The sequence below is a fragment of the Hyalella azteca genome, unplaced genomic scaffold (assembly GCF_000764305.2).
Source record: "Hyalella azteca isolate HAZT.00-mixed unplaced genomic scaffold, Hazt_2.0.2 contig13566, whole genome shotgun sequence".
In the NCBI taxonomy this organism is placed as follows: Eukaryota; Metazoa; Arthropoda; class Malacostraca; order Amphipoda; family Hyalellidae; genus Hyalella; species Hyalella azteca.
Window position 1 is genome coordinate 24,791 of NW_025943482.1, and position 23,362 is coordinate 48,152.

General features: G+C 43.7%; 2 protein-coding genes across 2 annotated transcripts; one reads left to right on the forward strand and one right to left on the reverse strand.

The window, feature by feature from the left end:
- Nucleotides 1-11,351: 11,351 nt before the first annotated feature.
- Nucleotides 11,352-13,179, reverse strand: LOC125178905 (putative protein TPRXL). The gene has a single exon (XM_047883755.1). It carries the CDS (start codon nucleotides 13,058-13,060, stop codon nucleotides 11,894-11,896), a length of 1,167 nt encoding a protein of 388 aa, XP_047739711.1. The 5' UTR covers nucleotides 13,061-13,179; the 3' UTR covers nucleotides 11,352-11,893.
- A 3,680-nt stretch (nucleotides 13,180-16,859) lies between these two features.
- LOC108676781 (protein N-terminal asparagine amidohydrolase-like) lies at nucleotides 16,860-18,980 on the forward strand. The gene is made up of 2 exons (XM_018164919.2): nucleotides 16,860-17,484; nucleotides 18,693-18,980. The coding sequence occupies exon 2, from the start codon at nucleotides 18,699-18,701 to the stop codon at nucleotides 18,978-18,980; it is 282 nt and encodes a 93-aa protein (XP_018020408.1). The 5' UTR covers nucleotides 16,860-17,484; nucleotides 18,693-18,698.
- The last annotated feature ends 4,382 nt before the right edge of the window (nucleotides 18,981-23,362 follow it).

Here is a 23,362-nt window from a genome sequence, read left to right on the forward strand (position 1 = left end):
TGTGTGAAGTTGGAGGCAATGCATGAATCAATTGACAGAATAAATAATTTTGAAACAATTTTATATATTAAAAAATTGAAAAATTAATTTTTTAATTATTACAACGTTTTTCTTTACTCATCTTCGCGTTTGTTTGTTGTTAACATTGACAACGAAAATTGGCCCACTTCTGTTTGCTCTAGAGATCTGAAATTCGGCATGCAGGCTATTTTCGCCTAACAATTTCAGATACAAACTAGCAATTAGAGACCTAAATTAGCTAAATTGAGTAAAGTATATATATACTATATATATATATAGTAAACAATAAAATACAAAAAAAAACTTTTTATAAACCACGTTTTTCTTGTGGACTAAAATGTAGAAAATAAATTATGGCTCGCCCCAAAAAACGTGTGTCGGGCAGATTTATGATTAAAGCAAAAAGCACACAACACACGAATTTTGGAAATTTGATGGTGAACGTACAGCCCGACCCACGTTTTTTGGGGCGAGTCATAATTTATTTTATACTTTTTAGTCCACAAGAAAAACGTGGTTTTTTAAAAGTTTTTTTTAAAGCATTTTATTTAATATCCGAAAATAAAATTAGAAATTCATTGTACATCTGTAACATTGGAAACACTTGATTCGCAAGAACTATTGTCTTTAAAAAATAATTTTTAAACGCATAAAATTAAATTAAATTTTAAAAAGTAATTTTAAACGCATATTATTTTAATCCAATTTTGAAATGCAATTATTCTGTTTTGTGGTAGTTAGATTAGTATCTACGCTTACATGATTTTATCTGAATTTCTTGATAAATATACCAGTCCCTGGTACCAAATCAAAAATTATTATTATTGTTATTATTATTATTATATTATAATTATTACTATTATTATCATTGTTCTAACTATATATTCATGTCATTATTATTAATAATATTATTAAATATGTTGTTCAAACACTGACTTTATCGTCGCTATCATGCTTTCCAGCACAGAAATACAAAGATTTCAAGTGTGACATACAAAGAATTATACCTAAACTTGAAACGCACGGCACAGCAATGAAGCTCAAGATAATATTCTTGTGGTGCATGTATGTGTACGACAAGCTCGTCTCAGCCGACACCATGGAGAGGTTGTCGGGCTTCAAGATCCCTGTGGCCTCCGTCGTGTCGTCGCATCCGGTCAACAGTGTCTGTAGTATTTAATTTTTAATTTAAAATAATAAACACCATGGAAAAAGTATTTTTCATATAGGAAATTAATAGCAAAACGGCGTTCCAGTACCCCAGATATTGAACATATAAACTTCAGCAACCTTCGATCGACTCACGATCAAGAGGTTTGGAAATAAACCCAGCGTTATTCTTAACGTTCCTCGTGTTCACGGTCTGAGATGTATTTGAGGGCATTTTGCAGCATATCGCATGTTTATGGTTTAAAAAGTTCAACTTTGAGAGAAGTACGTTGAAAACTACACATTCATTCAATTATTTTCACATTAATGTATAAAAATCACTTTTCAACTCCATTTTTGGAATTGACCAACTATAAAGCTAATATTTTCTATAAATAAATAATTCACCGCCTTTTATTCTTTTCCGTCGAGCATTGTACAATATCTACTATAACGTGTGACATTAGCTTTCGCGATACCGGTTTCGGTTATTTGCTGATGCTACGGTCGAGTTTAGTGTTAAACCATAATTTTGAAATGACGGTCAGGAATTTAATATTGTCATTGAGATATAATAGTTTAATCTTAAAATTCATTAAGTTAATTTTTTCAATACGCATTTATTGCTTACTCACAAAAGGTAACAAAATCTTTTGAAATTAAAACTTGATTCGTGTAGAAAATGCGTTCAATGCAAGTCTCCCCTCGAATCATGATCTTAATTTATCATTTTGAAATAATTCATGTATCATTTTTCCCGTCCTCTATTATTTTGTACCAAGTTATTATGTCGAAATGAGCTTGAACTTTGATATGTGTATAAATGAATTAAACATTTTTGCTTGAGTAAAATTGAGCACAAACTCTATTATGTGTCAAAATGAACACCAGAACCAAATCCGATTCGTAAGCAAAGTTCGAGGCGTGGAATTCATGCATCACATGAGCAATAGATGTTCTTATCACCCGACACACGATGTGCTCGAAATAAATTAACCAACAGTCGTTAATTATTCCTTGTTGATTATTTTTCATATGTTGGTGTGGTTGAAATACTAGGCCCCCATAAACGCTTCAATATTTGACATTCTATTTATCGGCAGACCAGCACGACTAGCTCAATTGTAATTTAGCCCACGGTAATTGCTGCCAGCATTTCAGTACCTGTCCTGCGAGTCACCATTATACATGCGGTTCGTAATGAACAACAACCAAACAATGCAGCACCTTTGATTACATTGCGAGATCGAAATTGGGTACAGACCTGGAAGAGTAATCCTGAAGTGCAAACCATTGCTGTGCCATTAATGCCTACCATTGCCATGTCATAAATGATATCTGCACGACTGGCAGTAGAATGCGACCTGTTGATTGACGAGAGTTAGATTAGTTCTTCGATAAAGTCTTGTTAGAAGAAACATAGTAATTTGATCCAGAAGGTTATTGCAATTCTGGACCTTATGGCTGAAAATAATTGCTATTCTGGTCTTTGTAAGATAGAGTAGCAAAGATACGTAGGTATTTATGACGACTATGTATCACACTGATGTTTTCATGGTCACTAAAGTGAAACTTTTTACTATATAAAAGTTCAAAATCAACTTCGATGATCAAAAAAGATATTATGAATAAAGTTAAATTAATCAATTCCTAATTTTCCCCACTATTGCAATGGCTGCAACGAACGTACGCCTACGCAAGAATCGGGCATTGACCGAAAAGTAATCCAAATTATTAGATTAATTAACTAATTACAGCAGAATTAAATGTGTTTAACGTAATGGACACTCAATACTTAATGAGTCCCATGGTGCTTGATTCATACTTGAGAATTTATCATTTATGTATCAAGCAAAAGACGCAATACATAGTACTTGCGGGCGCCTCTATTGGTAGTATTCATCATGCATGTGTCAATTAAAATATAGCATACATTTTACCTGAGCGCTGCACATATATATCTCATCCTTTCCAATTTCATCTAGAAGACAATTGATGCTATCAATCTAGTACAGGTGCCTGATGATTATCAACAACTCATCATCTTCTGTTACTCGATGATAAACATGGCAATCAATCTAGTGCAGGTGCCTGATGATTATCAACAACTCATCATCTTCTGTTACTCGATGATAAACATGGCAATCAATCTTGTGCAGGTGCCTTTTGATTATCACCCACTTTTTATTCTTCTTTTCTTGATGCTAAATAAGCTTGTTGCTGGCGATCATTTAAACGCAATAGTCACTGTTCAGTTAGCAACCTTCATATGAGCGGAGATGAAATATTGCGGAATTTCATGGCTGAATATTACGGAAATCGAATATTACGGATGAAATATTAAGGAATCGGTCGTAAATTTGGGGGTACAAATTTTTACAAACAGTGTAATGATAACTAAAATCTCTTTTTATGAGCATCCAAAGAACTTGCATAATTTCTGAAACCCTATATAATAATGGGGGTCGATATGTTACACATTTAAGGGTTGATATTTTAAGGGTCGTAGGATTGAAAGATTTTTCATCGATTCTCGGTCAAGTGAAGCACAGTTTGTTCTAAAATAGCAGCTATAACAGATTGGGCCTTTAAGTATGAACTATGCTTAGACCCATATTTATGAAATGATATTAATCCCATAATCATGCTTCGTTTCCATCTTTGCAAATTATTATTATGTGGGTTAATAAAACGTATGATTTTTTTACGAATGTATGTAAATTGATTTCGTATGTTATGTGATCACCTTAGTAGGTAAACGTAAATGTTCGATGCAATGACTAGGAGTGCCGTGGGTACGAATGCTAATTTTACTATACATGCAAGTGGTAATATCTATGAGTTATTATATATTATGATTTCTTCGCAAATGTAAGCAATTTGACTTCGTTTGTTCTGCGTTCAACTCTGAAGGTGAATGTAAGAATAGTTGTTTCGATGACCTGGAATGTCGTGGGTGCGAGAGCGAGCCTCTCCCAAACGGTCGTCAGACGTGTCACTTCACCAACACCAACTTCACCAAGTCTAACTTCACCACCTCAAACGGCTCGGTCTCCTTCATCAAGCGTGAGCCTTGTAGACGTCCTAACTGCTCAAAATATTGACACTAATGCACTTTTAAAATCATATTTTATATTTATATTATATATTAACAATTATTTACATTATTATATATATTTTGTGCCATAATTTTCCATTTATGGTATATACTTTTTGGCCATAATGTGTCATTTGGTTACCTATTAGGCAACCCAGATCCATTCAATGCATATTATTAGTAGGCGATCTTGTCCGTATATGAACAAAAAAAGCATTGCACATTGAATTATAAACAAATTTCTAACGCAAAGCCGAAGTTTTGATCTTCCCCTAGTATCTCAGAAGGCGTTTGTGCTCGGGGATTATAGTGGAAAACAGAACTACTTTCAAATGTTAATCGCTACTATACTATTACTATACCGTGATACTTGCCTCGTGTATAGGCGCCACTGGTCATGGAAGGTCCCAGTAAACATTTAGAAGAGGCCAGTAGCATCATAATTAAGTGCCGTTAGCATTTCAAATGCTGGCTGCCACTAATGTCTCCTTGTACAAGCAATTTTAGCATTTTAAAGTTGTACTGGCTGCCACCAACTGACCTCGTGCACAGACACCTTATATCATTTGAAAATTTACAGACCGTCATTACCGTTCCCGTACACAAGCATCTTAAATCATTTAATAATGTTCAAACCGCCACTACTGGCTGCATGTAGCAGCACCTCGACTCCTGATGGTGACGTTGGTTCTGTTTGCAGACGGTCTGTGCGACCCGCCCTACGTCCTCCTGAAGGGCGTGGGTTGCATCTTCGTGTCGTCAGAAGCGAAGCTCTTTGCTGACGCCGTCACCAGCGGCTGCCCTCCAGGCTTCAGGCTCTTCGCTCCCTGGTTCGATCAACAGTACTGGGCAGCAACGAAGTATCTCCTGTACCAGTGTAAGCACCAGTCCCCACGTTGAAACAACGTTGAATTAACAGTGATTCGGGCAAAGAACGTTTATTTCAACGTTGAATTAACCAAAAAACATTTAATTTAACGTCGAATCAATAAAACAACGTTTACTTCAACGTTGATTCAACCAAAACACGTCCAATTTAACTTTGATTCAACCAAACAACCTTTCATTAAGAAATGATTTAACAAAAAACATTTATTTCAGCGTTGAATAAACGTCAGATTTCTGTTGGATTGCAGCACTGGGAGAGGACAAAGTACCTCTTGAGCCAGTGTAAGTACCTCAGTGCTAGGCACCGATAAAGTACCTCAAGCAGAAGTAAAAGTATAATTTTACCTAAACATTCAAATGTAGAAAAGTATCGTTTGCGTCTGTTAGCACGCCAGCACTACCTTACTTCTGAACAGCGGTGAAGAAAATACTACACCAGTGGAAGTACAGCATGCTACTCCCTGCCTTTACTCACTACATGGCAGCAACATCGTGCCTTTACTCACTACATGGCAGCAACATGGTGCCTTTACTCACTACATGACAGCAACATCGTGCCATTACTCACTACACGACGGCAACATCGTGCCATTACTCATTACATGACAGCAACATCGTGCCATTACTCACTACACGACGGCAACATCGTGCCATTACTCACCATATGGCAGCAACATCGTGTTTCTTGAGTTTGACTTATCCATTGTTGGTGATTAGGGGTTAGTGTCGAGGCATTGGTGTTCACAATACATATTTTTTCGCAATACATTAAGCCTTAAAATCGTGTTTTTGATAGAGAGTTTTGATATATTTTTTTGAATACGAGATACATTGGCCACAAACTAAAACTATTCGAGTCTTTTCTTTCAGAAAATGAGTAATTAAATTCATGGTGCATTTCACAAACTTGCGCAAGGTCATCCTCAGATCTCCAGCCACGTGCTGACGGAAAGTGCGGACCGAACTTCCCGCTTGATGGCACTCCGGCGGCCTGCAACCGAAACGTGACCGCGACGTGTTGCCGCGTTTATGGAACATGTAATAACGATGCGCCGTGCACCGCACCTGGAAGTGTCGACTACAAAGGTAATTTTTCTCTCCTCGAGATGGCATGTATGAGTAAACTAAGAAAATTTAAGAAATATGTAGAAATTACTAAGTGATCGAATCTCTATTATGCGGTCTTGGGTATGATATGCATGAGTATTCCGAGACCATTTCAGGAACACCTCAAAATTTCTAATTGATTGAGCCGCAATTTGTGGTACGAGTCCGAATTTTTTCGATTGACTCCCATACGCGCCTGTAATTTTAGTAAAAAAATTTTGGCGCAACCAAATTTTGATTATATGGTTTCTTTGCAAATCGTAATAAAATAATTGTCGATAAGTTCCTATCACGGGTAGCAACATGTTTACTGACTCTATACGATCAGTGGAGAGAATTGAATAAATCCTGATTTCAGTCGAGCCTGAATTTATGGATTATTCTTAAAACTAATGTCCGATTGTACTGCAGCTTTGACCAAATCAATATGGACGAGCATGACAATGGTTGGTACTGAATGGAAGTTCGACAACGGCCAAGTGATTCCAAATGCTACTGGATCAAGCTACTGGGGACCTACAAATCCGCTAAACGATACAACAAAAAAATGCGCCGCCATGTGGTATGCTCCCAACACTGGCACGCTCTACCATCTTGCCAACGTCAACTGCGCCACCAACAAGGCTCCGTCCTTCTGCCACCGAAGAATCTGAATTTTTAGTTCGAACAACACTAGCTGTCGTCAATGCCCCATAAGGCGCCACTCGGCAGCTACTGCACTCAACTCGTAGTTAATCAATAAGAACCTTATAATTTTGATCAGAATTAAGATTTTTGGCTCCGATTGCCACATAAAAACTAAAAAGCATTTTCGATCGCGCTAAAAATCTGGGGCTCGGTTTTGTTAACAAAATAGATTTTTTTTGAAGGCTGGCGACATAAGGCCTGTTTACGTGGAATTGACTGTAGTCGAATTTTAACACAGTTATAACATCCCCATGTTAAAATAATAATGACATGAACATTTATCAGAACATTTATCAATCTGCATGGTGACGGCTGTGTATTAGATCATTACTCAGAGTATTAGATAAAATGGAATAGAATATAAGTGTGAGCATTGAAGAAATAGGCCCATGGCCTGTTGCCGATTCTTGAACTTAGGGTGACTTGATTCACAAGGGATCCGGCCTTTGGAACCCGATCTTTCCATAACTGACGGTTGATTGAGATAGCTGCTGGAGCATTATACTAATATTATCATTATACTAATCCTTATACTAATATAAAGATCATTAAACTAATATTATAAAATGAAGAAGAACCTCGAAAAACTGCACTCGTCGATAGTCTTTCTCAGGCAACACCTTTTTCACTGCTTTAATTGAATTTCACCGACGAGCTTTTAGAAAAGCGGAAGTAATTTAATTTGCCCTATATATCACTGCTGCGATTTATAAAAATTAACAGTATTTATTTAGTCTTACGATGAACTTCAGTCGCGTGACTCCTTTAACCAGTCCTGTTGCAACGGAACTAGAAATATTCACACACACAAAAAAAGAAAATGTTTATCTGCCGAAAAATGAGTTAATGCACTGTTTATAAAACTCCAAATGATGATATTTACATTTATTACTAAAGAGTTTTATATATTATGATATTTTCATTTGTAATTATTATATAGGATAGGACATGAGAGAAATTTTTAATTTTTCAAGTCCTCGGGAATGAGAACATGTTACATTAATTATTTAACATTTCTCCGATTGTCTTCTGTTCAGTTTCAAGTACGTTATTGCACAAAAATTACCAAAAAAAACTTTGCGTAAATAATGCGCGCCTCAATGTGTGATCAACGCCCACTTTGCACCTTGTTAGCCTCATATTTTTGAAATGCACTCTTTACATGGATTAGTGTTTCATTAACATGTACTAATCCATTATTATTTACATGCTTCAAACTATACTCAAAATATAATCACCAAACAATAAGAGAAATCAGTGCGAAACGATGCAATTTTGGCTCGTACCAGCCTACATTCTGATTTACTTTATGGATAAACGAAATAAAATTAGCCACAATCAACTGTATTTCAATGTCATCTTTGACCCCATTCGCATAGTTTTCGTTATAGGCCTAATGTGTAAGAAAATAATGAATTTCATCATTTATCCTTTATATATTTCATCGTTCAAATATATTCCTTATCACGAAAGTCCAGATAGTTTCTACAACCTTTCCCCTTCGAGTGCGGATTACAAATGAAATCTGTTCATGCCCCTCCATGCCTAACCTTATTGCGTTGGAGCGAGCAGAGGCCTAAATGAAGCGGGAAATTAAGGAGGCAAAAAGAGAATAATTAGAAATATTTGTCTCCGGAATCAACAGCTATACACAAGTGGCCAAGGTGTGGAGGCAAATTGGCAAACTTTCCAATAAACAAGCGGCATTTCGAGCCGCTCCCCTTCTGCAGCACAAATGTTTCATAACAGACCCAACCCATAAAGCTAATATAATTGCAGAGCATTATGCATGTCTGCTTGGAGCAGCAGGTGCAAGTGATGCTCATCTTGCTGGGGAGCCATACATACTACCTGTTGAATCTTGGATTGCTATGCAGGATCTACCCGACCTCAGTTCGCAATTCCGGTGTTCACAACGAGTTTAACTCTTCTGCTTTGATCTGACTCCAAAAGATCTTGTTATAATAATTAGTCAGTCGTCAATGATACAAAGCTGATTTACACTAATTATTTACTTTATTTCACTCAAAATTTCAAGCCTCCCAAAAGTTGACCATCGAGTTTATTAATGTCACTTGCAACGTTAAAATTTTGCCACCGTGAAAATAGATTTCGACTGGAAATAAGAGCTACGGGCGGTAAACTGGCTACGAAACGCGCTATACTCGAAAATTTTAGAACTCACAAATAAATATTGAGCTACCAAAATATCTAACATAATTTAGACCGCACAAACTCCAAAATACAAACAAATGAAATCCCACATCCTCCCACCANATGCTTAATACATGAATACACATTTACATTGATACATGATTCCTCAATACACGAATACATTAATAGTACACTTTTGGCGCTCAGGGCCGCGAGATTTGTATGCGAACTGTAATCAGTGAAATTTAATTATGGCACTCTTTGCAAGCAAACTATAGAATACTGATACCATAAATTGACAATTGAATTTTACACTAGTGAATACGTACATTGAATCTGACACTCACTACCATCAAACTTTCACAATTGGCATTGAACTTTACGCCAGATAATACATTGAATCTAACACTCAAGACCATCAAATTGGCAAAGTCACGTAACTCAACACTCTTGGGACATCGATTTGAAAGCAAGATATCTTCGATAGTGTAGACGAGTGAGATTCACCGCTCCGTCACGTCTTCTGAGGCGGCGACGTCATACGTGTTGCCCTCGCTTCTTGACGACCGGGTTCGACGCGAGAAGCTTGCCGCGCTCCACCGCCTGGGTCGACAAACTCCCATCGAAGGGACTGAGAAATTGTTCCATGCAGATCCATTTGAGATTTTGCTGTCAACGTGTCCGCCGCGTCTCGAAAGCGGGTGACTCTAACGACCTTCACTGATTTCTGGGTTGGATCCAATTCTGGAGGTGCTGTCGCCGCGCTCCGTGCGGAAGCAGATATAGGCAATGCTATAACATGACTCCGCTGAGTGTCCGATGTATGTGAGACTAACGCCGCGCTCTGCTGGGGAGCCGATGTTGTCGAGACTGACGCCGCGCTGTGCTGGGGAGCCGATGTCGTCGAGACTGACGCCGCGCTCTGCTGGGAAGCCGATGTCGTCGAGACTGACGCCGCGATCTGCTGGGGAGCCGATGTCGGCGAGACCGCTCTGGGACCACGATGATAGACAACTCTGCTCGGGGTCTCAAGCACGGTCGACGCAGGTGAACTTGTGACTGCTACCGTGCCCTCGGAACGAGCCGCTGTGCTTGACGCTTCTGCAGTATGCGGCGCTGATAAAGGAGTGACCGCGCTCATGCCCACAGGCTGAACCACTGTGCTTGACGCTTCGGCATATGACGAGTGACGGTCGTCGGTCTTCTTGGAGGAGTGCTCCAATTCGGAAATCAACATTAATCTCGAGGAGGCTTTCCTGACTGGTGTCTGGGCGGCGTTAATTGCACCGAAATTGGGAGGCTTGGTGCACTTCGATGCTCCGGGAGCATGTCTGATAGTGAAGGAGGAAGCCAGACTGACTGCTAGTCCCCCGAACTGGCTTGCACGATCGCTCCGTGCACAGCCTTCTGTAACAAACCGCTCTCCCTTTTGAGAACGAACAGGTTGAGATAAAGTGCATCCAATGCTGGGCTGTTCCGAGTCTCTGCGGGCCTGGGCTCTAGTCATATCGATGTCGAGTTGCGAGCGAGCGATATCCATTTTTCTACGTTCCGCCTCAAGTAGGGCGCGTTCCAATGCGATGCGAGCCAGGGTTACTTGAGGATCTTCTGTCGTCAGCTCAACGATTTTCCTGGGAAAATCTCAGGTGCGGGTAGACCGAAGGCGTCCCTCTGCCGAAGCAGCGTGCATCGGAGAGGCGCGGTCTACCAAATAGCATAGTTTCTGGTCCAAGGAAACCTGCAAGATATTTTCTCTCGCTAGAAGTCTATCAGTTCGATTGCGACATAGAGAAGCCTCGGCTCCGGAGCCGATCTTCTCCGCAGCTGCGGTGAACGCTGCGCCAGCCTCCACAAGCAACTGATGTTGTGAGGAAAGCACTTTCATAGCTGCAATTGTCTCTCTGGCAGTACTGATGAACTCAGGCTTTATGGAGCGCAGAAGACCTTTCATTTCTGTGGCAAGAGTTTCAGAACTGTCATCTAGCTGTGGCAGCGGGAAGCCCGCTCTCTTCCTTCCTGGGTCCGACGTTGACATCATTTTCTAGTCCGGTGACTCACGTTTCGACTATTCCGCTCTCAGAGTAGTTATGTTAGTCCGGGAGCTTTGTGACGCACGAGTTAATAAGGGGGTAATAAGTCGGTGGACTTGATCCTTGTTTCCTTATATTTCGGCGTCGAAACCTGCACGTACAGGATTCTATAAGAGTGTGAACATACAAGAAACCGAGATCATATAATGANATCTCGAGCTCCTCGGTCAACGATATATTGATACTATTTTTACACGTTGAAATGAACGTGACACTCCGCCCCGGTTGACTGCATGGGAAGTCAACTTTTATTTTTCAGAAATCGTTTTGGTTTACGTTCCGTTCTGGCAATCTGGTGTCGCCTTCGCTACGTCAAACAACTACCCTCGTTATGTCAACTGGCACTAGTGGCCGAAACAAAAGAAGAAAATTTTGGCGCTATTGGCCAACAAGAAAGACATCACTATGCTTAATACATGAATACACATTTACGTTGGTACATGATTCCTCAATACACGAATACATTAATAGCAAACTTTTGGCGCTCAGGGCCGCGAGATTTGTATGCGAACTGTAACCAGTGAAATTTAATTATGGCACTCTTTGCAAGCAAACTATAGAAAACTGATACCATAAATTGACAATTGAATTTTACACTAGTGGATACGTACATTGAATCTGACACTCACTACCATCAAACTTTCACAATTGGCATTTAACTTTAAGCCAGAGAATACATTGAATCTAACACTCAAGACCATCAAATTGGCAAAGTCACGTAACTCAAAACTCTTGGGACATCGATTTGAAAGCAAGATCCCTTCGATAGTGTAGACGAGTGAGATTCACCGCTCCGCCACGTCTTCTGAGGCGGCGACGTCATACGTGTTGCCCTCGCTTCTTGACGACCGGGTTCGACGCGAGAAGCTTGCCGCGCTCCACCGCCTGGGTCGACAAACTCCCATCGAAGGGACTGAGAAGTTGTTCCATGCAGATCCATTTGAGATTTTGCTGTCAACGTGTCCGCCGCGTCTCGAGAGCGGGTGACTCTAACGACCTTCACTGATTTCTGGGTTGGATCCAATTCTGGGGGTGCTGTCGCCGCGCTCCGTGCGGAAGCAGATGTAGGCAATGCTATCACATGACTCCGCTGAGTGTCCGATGTATGTGAGACTAACGCCGCGCTCTGCTGGGGAGCCGATGTTGTCGAGACTGACGCCGCGCTCTGCTGGGGAGCCGATGTCGTCGAGACTGACGCCGCGCTCTGCTGGGGAGCCGATGTCGTCGAGACTGACGCCGCGCTCTGCTGGGAAGCCGATGTCGTCGAGACTGACGCCGCGATCTGCTGGGGAGCCGATGTCGTCGAGACTGACACCGCGCTCTGCTGGGGAGCCGATGTCGTCGAGACTGACGCCGCGCTCTGCTGGGGAGCCGATGTCGGCGAGACCGCTCTGGGACCACGATGATAGACAACTCTGCTCGGGTTCTCAAGCACGGTCGACGCAGGTGAACTTGTGACTGCTACCGTGCCCTCGGAATGAGTCGCTGTGTTTGACGCTTCCGCATATGACGAGTGACGGTCGTCGGTCTTCTTGGAGGAGTGCTCCAATTCGGAAATCAACATTAATCTCGAGGAGGCTTTCCTGACTGGTGTCTGGGTGGCGTTAATTGCACCGAAATTGGGAGACTTGGCGCACTTCGATGCTCCGGGAGCATGTCTGATAGTGAAGGAGGAAGCCAGACTGACTGCTATTCCCCCGAACTGGCTTGCACGATCGCTCCGTGCACAGCCTTCTGTAACAAACCGCTCTCCCTTTTGAGAACGAACAGGTTGAGATGAAGTGCATCCAATGCTGGGCTGTTCTGAGTCTCTGAGGGCCTGGGCTCTAGTCATATCGATGTCGAGTTGCGAGCGAGCGATATCCATTTTTCTACGTTCCGCCTCAAGTAGGGCGCGTTCCAATGCGATTCGAGCCAGGGTTACTTGAGGATCTTCTGTCGTCAGCTCAACGATTTTCCTGGGAAAATCATAGGTGCGGGTAGACCAAAGGCTGTCTCTTATACACATCTAGATGTGTATAAGAGACAGCCTACAAGTACCGTACGATACCTGCAAATATGGAATAAAGTATTTAGACTGGAACTATAAACCATTTAACTTCACAGCACAGCAGCTTTTCTGACAATCCCATTCATTCTCAAATCGACGATATTTCCATACAACCAAGGCACACTTGACACGCATTAGCTTAAAAAAGAAGCCAAATCAATTTGCAATGATTAAATGATCATCTGTAGCACAAGCCATTACAAAGCATTCTCCACAAGATTTCTATTTTTTAGGGCAGAACAGAAACTACTAGATCTAGTTTACGACAATTATCGCTGTGAGTTGGATTTCTTAGTTGATTCAAATCAAATTAATGGATTGAACAAGTTTAAATATAACAGACATTCTGTGGCATGCCACTGGCTTAGAGGCGCCCATGCGGACTAAGTGACATACAACTTCACATAACAGTTCAGAAATGAAAATAATCACTGCTATTCCCACAAACAGTTTTTTCTCACTCATAAAAAACTCAATCATCCAGTAAATGCACATATTTCACATTTAACACTTATAAACACGGAAATAATTTGGCAGAGCTTCTCTCGTTGCCGATCCCAACTTCAACTGCGCGCGCATGGACTGCGTGGGTGCTGCCGGACTTGAATTTTCCAGAATTAGCAGACAAGTCGATAATTTACATGCTACGATACACATTTAACATTATATTTACTCTACAGTTTAAAGTTACTATCTCGAGCTCCTCGGTCAACGATATATTGATACTATTTTTACACGTTGAAATGAACGTGACACAAATCCCCACGGGGAAGATCTGCATCGTCTTGTCCACGTCCCCGCTGAGCTACTGCAGCGTCAGAGGCCGCTACCTCTGACTGCTTCTGCCCGCTGAACTCACCGCTGGTTTCCTTCACCATCGCGATTTAAAGAAAAATTCGACTTTATTCAGTCAAATAATCCGATTTCAATGCAAATTAATGCTTTGATTTCCAAAACATCATGGAAAAAAATATCACGCCGCGATATTGCTACATGATTGATTGTTGTAGGAAAAACGAAGTTTATTTGGCTTTCTTCACAACTTAATAAAGAACAAAGGCTCTCATTTTCACTATTTATTGTCCTCATCGATACGAAAATGATACCTGAAATAGTGGAAAATAAAAATCAAATACCGACGGCAAAAATACCTTCGAAAACAACACATGAATTTAACAAGTATGGAAATGAGTTGGAGGATGATAACATTTCTTTGACTTTTAGATGACGCAGAGCTACTTGAATTCGGCTAGTACTCAGCCGCCTAAATACTGTACTCAGCCGCCTAAATACTGTACTCAGCCGCCTAAATACTGTACTCAGCTGCCTATATACTGTACTCAGCCACCTATATACTGTACTCAGCCACCTATATACTGTACTCAGCCACCTATATACTGTACTCAGCCACCTATATACTGTACTCAGCCGCCTATATACTGTACTCAGCCGCCTATATACTGTACTCAGCCGCCTATATACTGTACTCAGCCGCTAACCTTTTGGGAGAGTTCCTTGACAAAAACTATAAGAGTCAAATGACCCTGAGCGTTATTCGTCAACACGCGTGCACTGTGCTATACTCAACACGCTTGAATAACGTTTGTGTCAACACGCGTGCATTGTACTATATTCAACACGCTTGAATAACGTTTGTGTCAACACGCGTGCATTGTGCTATATTCAACACGCTTGAGTTACGTCTGTATCAACACGCGTGCATTGTGCTATATTCAACACGCTTGCGAAGAAGTTCGTTGCAGCAAGTGCCTTTGGTTGCATATATTTCTTGCAAGTGCTTGTCAATTTATTTTATGAATCAAATTAGTGTTGTTAAACTTTGCAAGAAGAAATGATGAAATTTATATAAATAAATAACACACTCTCTTGAATGGACAAATGCAGTGAGATCACAACCCACCAACTCTTATGACGGCAAAATCGGATTGGCAAATTAATTTAATACCCATCTTTATACTGTATAGTTATACTCGTACTAAAAAATACTATTCACTATGATACTTATTAATAGAAGCTAATAATCTCGCACGTTATTGACTGATTCTTTTCTTTGATACGAATTCTATATTAGGTTTTTTTCACTTCCTGGTCGTCCAAACATGATTTTTTCCGCATGCGGTTCTTGGAAACTCGCAGGCAACTCGTCGCTGCAGCTGATCTTCTCGTAGGAATAACATGTCGTTGGCACCTGCTGCAACAAGCACCTGCTGAAACAAGCACCTGCTGCAACAAGCACCTGCTGCAACAAGCACCTGCTGCAATAAGCACCTGCTGCAACAAGCACCTGCTGCAACAAGCACCTGCTGCAACAAGCACCTGCTGCAACAAGCACCTGCTGCAAGCGTGGATAGTAGGGATAACGTGGCCGTTGGGAGATGCAAAAATCCTATACGTTCGCCACTCATATGCCCAGCCACTGGATACTCAGACAGTGGATGCCCAGCCACTGGATGCCTAGACACTGGATACTCAGACAGTGTATGCCCAGCCACTGGATACCTAGACACTGGATGCCCAGCCACTGGATGCATGGCCACTGGATGCCCAGCCACTGGATGCCCAGCCACTGGATGCCGAGCCACTGGATGCCGAGCCACTGGATGCCGAGTCACTGGATGCCCAGCCACTGGATGCATGGCCACTGGATGCCCAGCCACTGGATGCCGAGTCACTGGATGCCCAGCCACTGGATGCCCAGCCACTGGATGCCCAGCCACTGGATGCGCAGACACTGGATGCATGGCCACTGGATACCCAGCCACTGGATGCCCAGCCACTGGATGCATGGCCACTGGATGCCCAGCCACTGGATGCCAAGAAGCGTTTCAAGAAGGCGGAAGTCGAGCCAACAATTCGATCGCGCGCCTCGAGAGCGTCATGTTAATATGACTTTATTTGATTCAAGATGATTCAATTCATCCAGATCGTTCAGTTGATATTTCAACTGCCTGTTGACATCTTGTTTCATCAATGTACTTGCTAATGAACTGAGACTTGTTTCTATTTTCATTTCGTATTTTATACAATTCACGGTTATTTGATAGTTCTTTCTACTTGTGCTTCTCGTTGCAGTTAGTTGATATCGTGTTCGAGCAATGTGTCAACTTGAGGACTGACGTTACTTGTCTTGCACCCTGACTTATGGCATGCTATGCATTTATTCTACTGAGTACAGCAAGGGTATCTCATCTGTCAGTTGTATTCCAGCAATGGGCAATGACTGGAGCTGAGGTTACTTCCCCTGTACTGAGAGTGTTCCATGCAGGGCTGCAAAGTGGCATTGGAAATGGCAAGGCGGCTGGAAAGGTTAGGTTCGAGCAGCGCAGCAGAAGCAGAATAGAAGCCTGGAGGGCGGAGCCAGAGGGGCGTTTGGTGGTTGTTTTCTGGTGCTCTTTTTGCGCGGCGGTACCCCGTAGTGGCATCTAGAGCAGTCTCTATCGTAGCTCCATTGGGCCATTAAACTCACACCTACACCTTTTTAAGGTCATCTGTCCTCAAGAATTATTAATTTCATGTATTTGTGATGTTTAAAATTTCGAAATGCGACCAGGTAGTTTCGTAGAACTCGAGATGACAGTAACTACCGTTGAGATTCTTGCTCCACAATTCTACAGCTTCAGTTTAGCTGAGTGGATGCCCGGGTACGGACGTGCGTGTGCGTTCGTCGTCTGCTTGAGATTTGGTCTGGCGAGCTCAGTCGTCTGCTACAGATTTAGTCCTCTCACTCGAAGCCCTGCACTCTCAATAATTAGATCAGCAGCGCCAGGGGCATAGTTCTCGATAGTTCCAGTCTTGCTCTTGCACTGGATGTCCACTAAAAGAATTTCTCCTGCGACTTTAGCTTCATGATTTTGCTCCAAAACTTGACCTTGTTTGTGCATTTGGATTGATTTCTGCGACTAGCTACTGTCGCTATATTTGCCAGTGTTTGAATGGTGTTTAGTTAATTTTATACGCAAAGTACGATGAGATTAAAAAACTGGTGTTTTAAATAAAAGTGAATATATTAAGCTCGTAATAGACTAGCAAAGAATAACAAGCGTTCGGAGAAGAAGTGTAATTTTAGTGTGTTGCTAAAGTGCAAAGCATGAGTGCAAAGCATGACTAGACTTGGACTAAGTTGACACTGAAGGCGTAACGTGCAAATCAAGACGTCGTTGACGGCTAATCACGATCGTTTCAGCTTCGCTTTACCCGCGCGCTTGGTCTATAGCATATAGGTAAGTGATATTTGCTTCTTCTATTTATACTTGAAACAGGATATGAGTGTGTGTGGACTATAATTGGAGGACATTTTACCCTGATTAAGATGTGACTGAGAAGGAGAAGTGGGGGATTGAGCATTGAATCATTCAATATGTTGGCGACTTCATATGATGATGGTGTTTTATGCTCGATTCATTAGCGCAGTGACGATGGGATTTGGCATAATTTTATCGGTGGTTTTGTTATAACATTTTATTACCTACTCAAATAAGTCAAATAGGTAGATTGAATTTAATGTTTCTTCATAATTGGCAGCTTGTAATTAAATTGCCTGCACATAGTGATTGATGCAAAAAGGGATGGTGTGGAAAGTTTATTATCGACAAGAATAATTGTTATTGTTTAATCCTTCGTCAAGAGTCTGAATGATGAGCGTATTGAAAAATGTGTTCCTTTTAACTGTTATTTTTACTTAGCTATTTTTATGATTGGATTTTTTAAAACCATGATTCGACTATTTCTTTTGAAACCTGATTACAATCTATTTCTCCTGAACCGTGATTACGAACTATTTCTTCTGAAACAAGATATCTATTTATTCTGAACAAAGATTACGATCTATTTCTTCTGAACCGTGATTACGATTTGATTATTTTTTATTAATCGTGATTACGATGTGATTAGTTTTATGAACCGTGATTACGATTTGATTATTTTTTCTGGACCGTGATTACGATTTTATTATTTTTTTTCTGAACCGTGATTACGATTTGATTATTATACAATGATAATAGCTTTTGTGTGGGTGGTTCAGTTTAACCTCAGAAGTTCACACTGATCAGATCATCCAAATATTGACACACTTCCTGAACTTTGCAATGATACGACCTTTTGCTTGCCTAACTGCGACAAAATGACCCACAAGAAGGCCAAAAAGTGCATACGTAGCTGTTTAGGATAAAGTTCCACTCACTCCTCTGAGTGTAGGTTGAGTCGTATAGCGTCAGCGCAGCGGTGCATGCCTTCTCACCCGATACTCTGAATACGAATTATATTTAAGTAGAGCGTCCTGATACTCTGAATACGAATTATATTTAAGTAGAGCGTACCCCCCCTCTTGTCCCCCACAGATTCACTAACCCCCCCTATTGTCCCCCACAGATTCACTAACTCTCCTTCTTGTCCCCCAATATTCACTAATCCATCTCTTGTCCCCCCGCAGCCCGCGATGGTGCTGGCGGTGGGGGAGCAGCTGGTGAAGGAGGTGCCCTCGAGCATCACGGGCGTGTACAGCACGTGGGCACGTCTCAAGGACACGGGGCACGCGCTCACCAACATCCCCACGGAGACCGTGGGGAGCCGCGGGCTGCTGTACCTGCGGCCCCGTGAGTACGCGGTCACCGTCCCCCACGACGACGCCGTCCTCTGCATCGGCACCGACGACGCCACCACCTCGGTCGTCGCCGTCCTGCGGCACACTGGTGGGTGGTGGGCAGTGGTGGGGCTCTGATGCACTGGTGGGTGGCGGGCAGCGGTGGGGCTCTGATGCACTGGTGGGTGGTGGGCAGCGGTGGGGCTCTGATGCACTGGTGGGTGGCGGGCAGCGGTGGGGCTCTGATGCACTGGTGGGTGGCGGGCAGCGGTGGGGCTCTGATGCACTGGTGGGTGGCGGGCAGCGGTGGGGCTCTGATGCACTGGTGGGTGGCGGGCAGCGGTGGGGCTCTGATGCACTGGTGGGTGGCGGGCAGCGGTGGGGCTCTGATGCACTGGTGGGTGGCGGGCAGCGGTGGGGCTCTGATGCACTGGTGGGTGGCGGGCAGCGGTGGGGCTCTGATGCACTGGTGGGTGGCGGGCAGCGGTGGGGCTCTGATGCACTGGTGGGTGGCGGGCAGCGGTGGGGCTCTGATGCACTGGTGGGTGGCGGGCAGCGGTGGGGCTCTGATGCACTGGTGGGTGGCGGGCAGCGGTGGGGCTCTGATGCACTGGTGGGTGGCGGGCAGCGGTGGGGCTCTGATGCACTGGTGGGTGGCGGGCAGCGGTGGGGCTCTGATGCACTGGTGGGTGGCGGGCAGCGGTGGGGCTCTGATGCACTGGTGGGTGGCGGGCAGCGGTGGGGCTCTGATGCACTGGTGGGTGGCGGGCAGCGGTGGGGCTCTGATGCACTGGTGGGTGGCGGGCAGCGGTGGGGCTCTGATGCACTGGTGGGTGGCGGGCAGCGGTGGGGCTCTGATGCACTGGTGGGTGGCGGGCAGCGGTGGGGCTCTGATGCACTGGTGGGTGGCGGGCAGCGGTGGGGCTCTGATGCACTGGTGGGTGGTGGGCAGCGGTGGGGCTCTGATGCACTGGTGGGTGGCGGGCAGCGGTGGGGCTCTGATGCACTGTTGGGTGGTGGGCAGCGGTGGGGCCGCTCGAGTGTCGCAGTGTGGCCTTGTTTGCTGTGTATTGAAATTGCTGCGTCAATGAAAAAAAATCTCAATTGGCAGCTAACGGTGCAATAACGTTGATTTAACGTTGAAATAACGTTGCCTAAACGTCGTTTTTGACAACTTTGAAATGACGTTCCCTGAACGTTGCTTTGGATGACGTAGAAATAACGTTGATTCAGCATTAGTTGTTTCAACGTAATTTGCCTACACGTTTGCCACCTGGGGCGGGTTTGGTGGCAGTGACCTCAGGTCGTTTAAGTGTGTCATTTGACTCACATAATTCATTGTTTATTAATGCTTAATCCTAGCAGGCAATGTCAGGTTGAGTCAACGTTGAATCAACGGACTTCGCGACGATGAAATAACGCTGAATGTTAGTCGGGAATGATAAGTGAATCAAAATCATTTTTTCAACGTCGTACATTTCAGCCTTGTTTCAACGTTGAAACCGCGTTGAATTCTGGCGCTAAAAGCGCACTTTTAAAAGGATGTATCAGGTTAACATTTATGAATGTCACAGAATTCACGCGATTTTAACGTTGAAACAACGTCGACATGCAAGATGTTGATTACTTTTTCATTCTGGACTAATGTTCAATGTTATTTCAACGTCGCGAAGTACGTTGTTTCAACCTTACATTGCATGCTGGGATAGTAGCGGACTAGCGGTGTAAACAGCTTCACATATTCTGCAGGTAATAAGCCCAAGCTTAACCCACTTGAACGACCTATTATGGGTCATTACAAGCGCAAGAATTTGCATTATTTCCCAGTAACCGATGCTGCCCGCTGATGGGTTGTTGAGACATCTACTGCTACACTCAGACAGCTGCTTGGGTCTTGTTGGCCAAATACACAGTTTCTACACATAATACCGGGGCAGGATGATTCACTTCATGAAAAAAGATTGCATCGCTATTAAGACATAGTCTCGCTCATTTTTCTGAATGTGATGTGTTGATTTTACGCGGCGTCGGTGCCGTTCATTCTTCCCTATACCGTGAATTGATGAATGAGGTGGGGGAGGGGGGTGAAGGTGTTGAACCCTGCAAGGTGCAACTAATCTACAGGGTTGAACCCTTCGTCAGGGTACCTATCGAAGGTTTCAAGGTTGAAGGTTTCAACCCATATACAAGGATTCAACAGGTTCGAAAGGTTGAACCAAATTACAGGGTTCAAGTACACATAATTGACAGGTTGAACCCTTGCCATTGCAAAGTTGAATTTCATTGCAGGGTTCTACAAGCCCGCGCGTTTGAGCCCCATTTTCAGTTCGATGACCTGACCGCGTTTTAGCTACACTGCAGCTTTTGTGCGCGTGTTTGCTCTGCCGCGGCTCTGGTTTGCTCTGCGTGACTCTGAGCAGCTTTCCAGAGCACTGCGCCCACTCTGCCGTCCAGAGCACTGCGCCATGTTTGTTACAGTTACGCCACAATCATAAGCCACTCTACGCCACACAGCCACGCAACACGGCCACGCCACACAGCCACGCCACACAGCTACGCCACACAGCCACGCCACACGGCCACGCCACACAGCCACGCCACACAGCCACGCCACACAGCCACGCCACACAGCCACGCCACACAGCCACGCCCGGCGTCGCCAGTGAAGCGCAAAGAAAGTCGCCGCGGCAAGTTTTTGTTGCCTGCCGATCGCTGCCTCCTGCACCTCCTGCACCTCATCCTGCACCTCCTGCACCTCCTACACCTCCTGCACCTCATCCTGCACCTTATCTTACACCTGTACCTCATTTTAATCTCATCCTGCACCTCATCTTACACCTCCTACAGTCCTACTGCACCTCCTGCACCCATTCTTAACCCTTTACTGCCGTGCCGGCACACGCGTCCATTTCCTACCCTATTTTCAGTCAGAACCGACTTAGCCGCGGCCGCTCTAGACCCGCCGCTTGGCCGCCTAAAGCGCGCCCAACATTCGGCGGCACATAACTGGTTCTTTCGCAGCACTCATTTGAATTTTTTCTACGTCGCCGAGACAGTAACTTACTGCACCACCTGGGGGGGGGAGAGAGGGGTCATTGGGACAGATGGGTGTCATTTACCCGGGAAAATTAATCCCATACCGTATTGTCTAAATAGTTACACACTTGCTCATCCACAGCATTAGCAGAAAACGGGCGTATGACTGATATACGATATCGTTTTGGCTGGACGAGATGGGTCAGGGTGACCCACACAAAGCAAAAAGTGCATCGTATTTGGTCAAATTTACAATCATTTCTCTGAGGTGCGTTTGTCATGCTGCTCACCAACAGCACGGCAATCGTAATAGCAATCACCAGTCAAGTTCTAGATTAGGAGACGGGCAATAAAGCAAAGACTGCCCAGTTCGAAATTCTCGCAGTCATTGCGGCCGTTCGCCGCAGAGACGTTCGCAAACGCGCAAATCTAGGCCGTTGTTGCCGACTTTACCTCGCGATGCTGCTGGCAGTGCTGACTGTTGCTGCTGGCAGTGCTGACTGTTGCTGCTGGCAGTGCTGACTGTTGCTGCTGGCAGTGCTGACTGTTGCTGCTGGCAGTGCTGACTGCTGCTGCTGACAGTGCTACCAATCGTTATTCATTATCATTCAACTCGCACGCTGTTTGCCTCTGAGGCGTAAAATCGAAAGAAATTGTGGATAAATATTATACCGTCGTTAAATAATTGAAATACCTTCAGTTGTTAGATAGGTACATCAAACGTTTATTTTTAATTTGATGTAGGCCTAGCATTTGTGACATGAAGCTTCGCCGAGGTATTGATTCATGGAAATTGTGAATCAACTGACTTAAATCTCTTAAATTAAACACAAATTCTCGATAATATTTCGGTCTAAAGATTGATTGGATAACCCAAATGAGATGCTTAACTTCACAAGAAAATGTCAAGTTTTATTACTTGTTATATCATATATTAATGATCTCCATATTATTGGTGTTTCCCTTATATTTTCCTATCCCTATACATTATATATTATATTACATTGTATTAGGTTAGTGTCCTTAGTTTCGTCCGTTGTTTGACCACGCACTCCCCCCCCCCACTTCCCCAGCCTCGGGGTAGTCGCGGTCACTCCCCGTGGGTGTTGGGGCGCGTCACGGGAAGTTGGGCATCGTATTTCAGAGGGGCACTTCAACGGCCAGTCCTACTGCCCCTCTGTCATTCCCCGTGGGGAGGGGGAGGCAGGGAAGGCCCCTCCCCCTAACGTTAGGGGGAGGGGGAGGAAAGGAGGGAGGGGCGTTAGGGGGAGGAAGGGAGGGAGGGGAGTTTTGAAAATTCTTATTTTGGCGCAAAGATTTTGTGGTGCACAGCAGTACAGCACAGCAGTACAGCACACAGCACAGCACACAGCACAGCACAGCAGTGCAGCACAGCACAGCAGTACAGCACACAGCACAGCAGTACAGCACAGCAGTACAGCACAGCAGTACAGCACAGCAGTACAGCACAGCAGTACAGCACA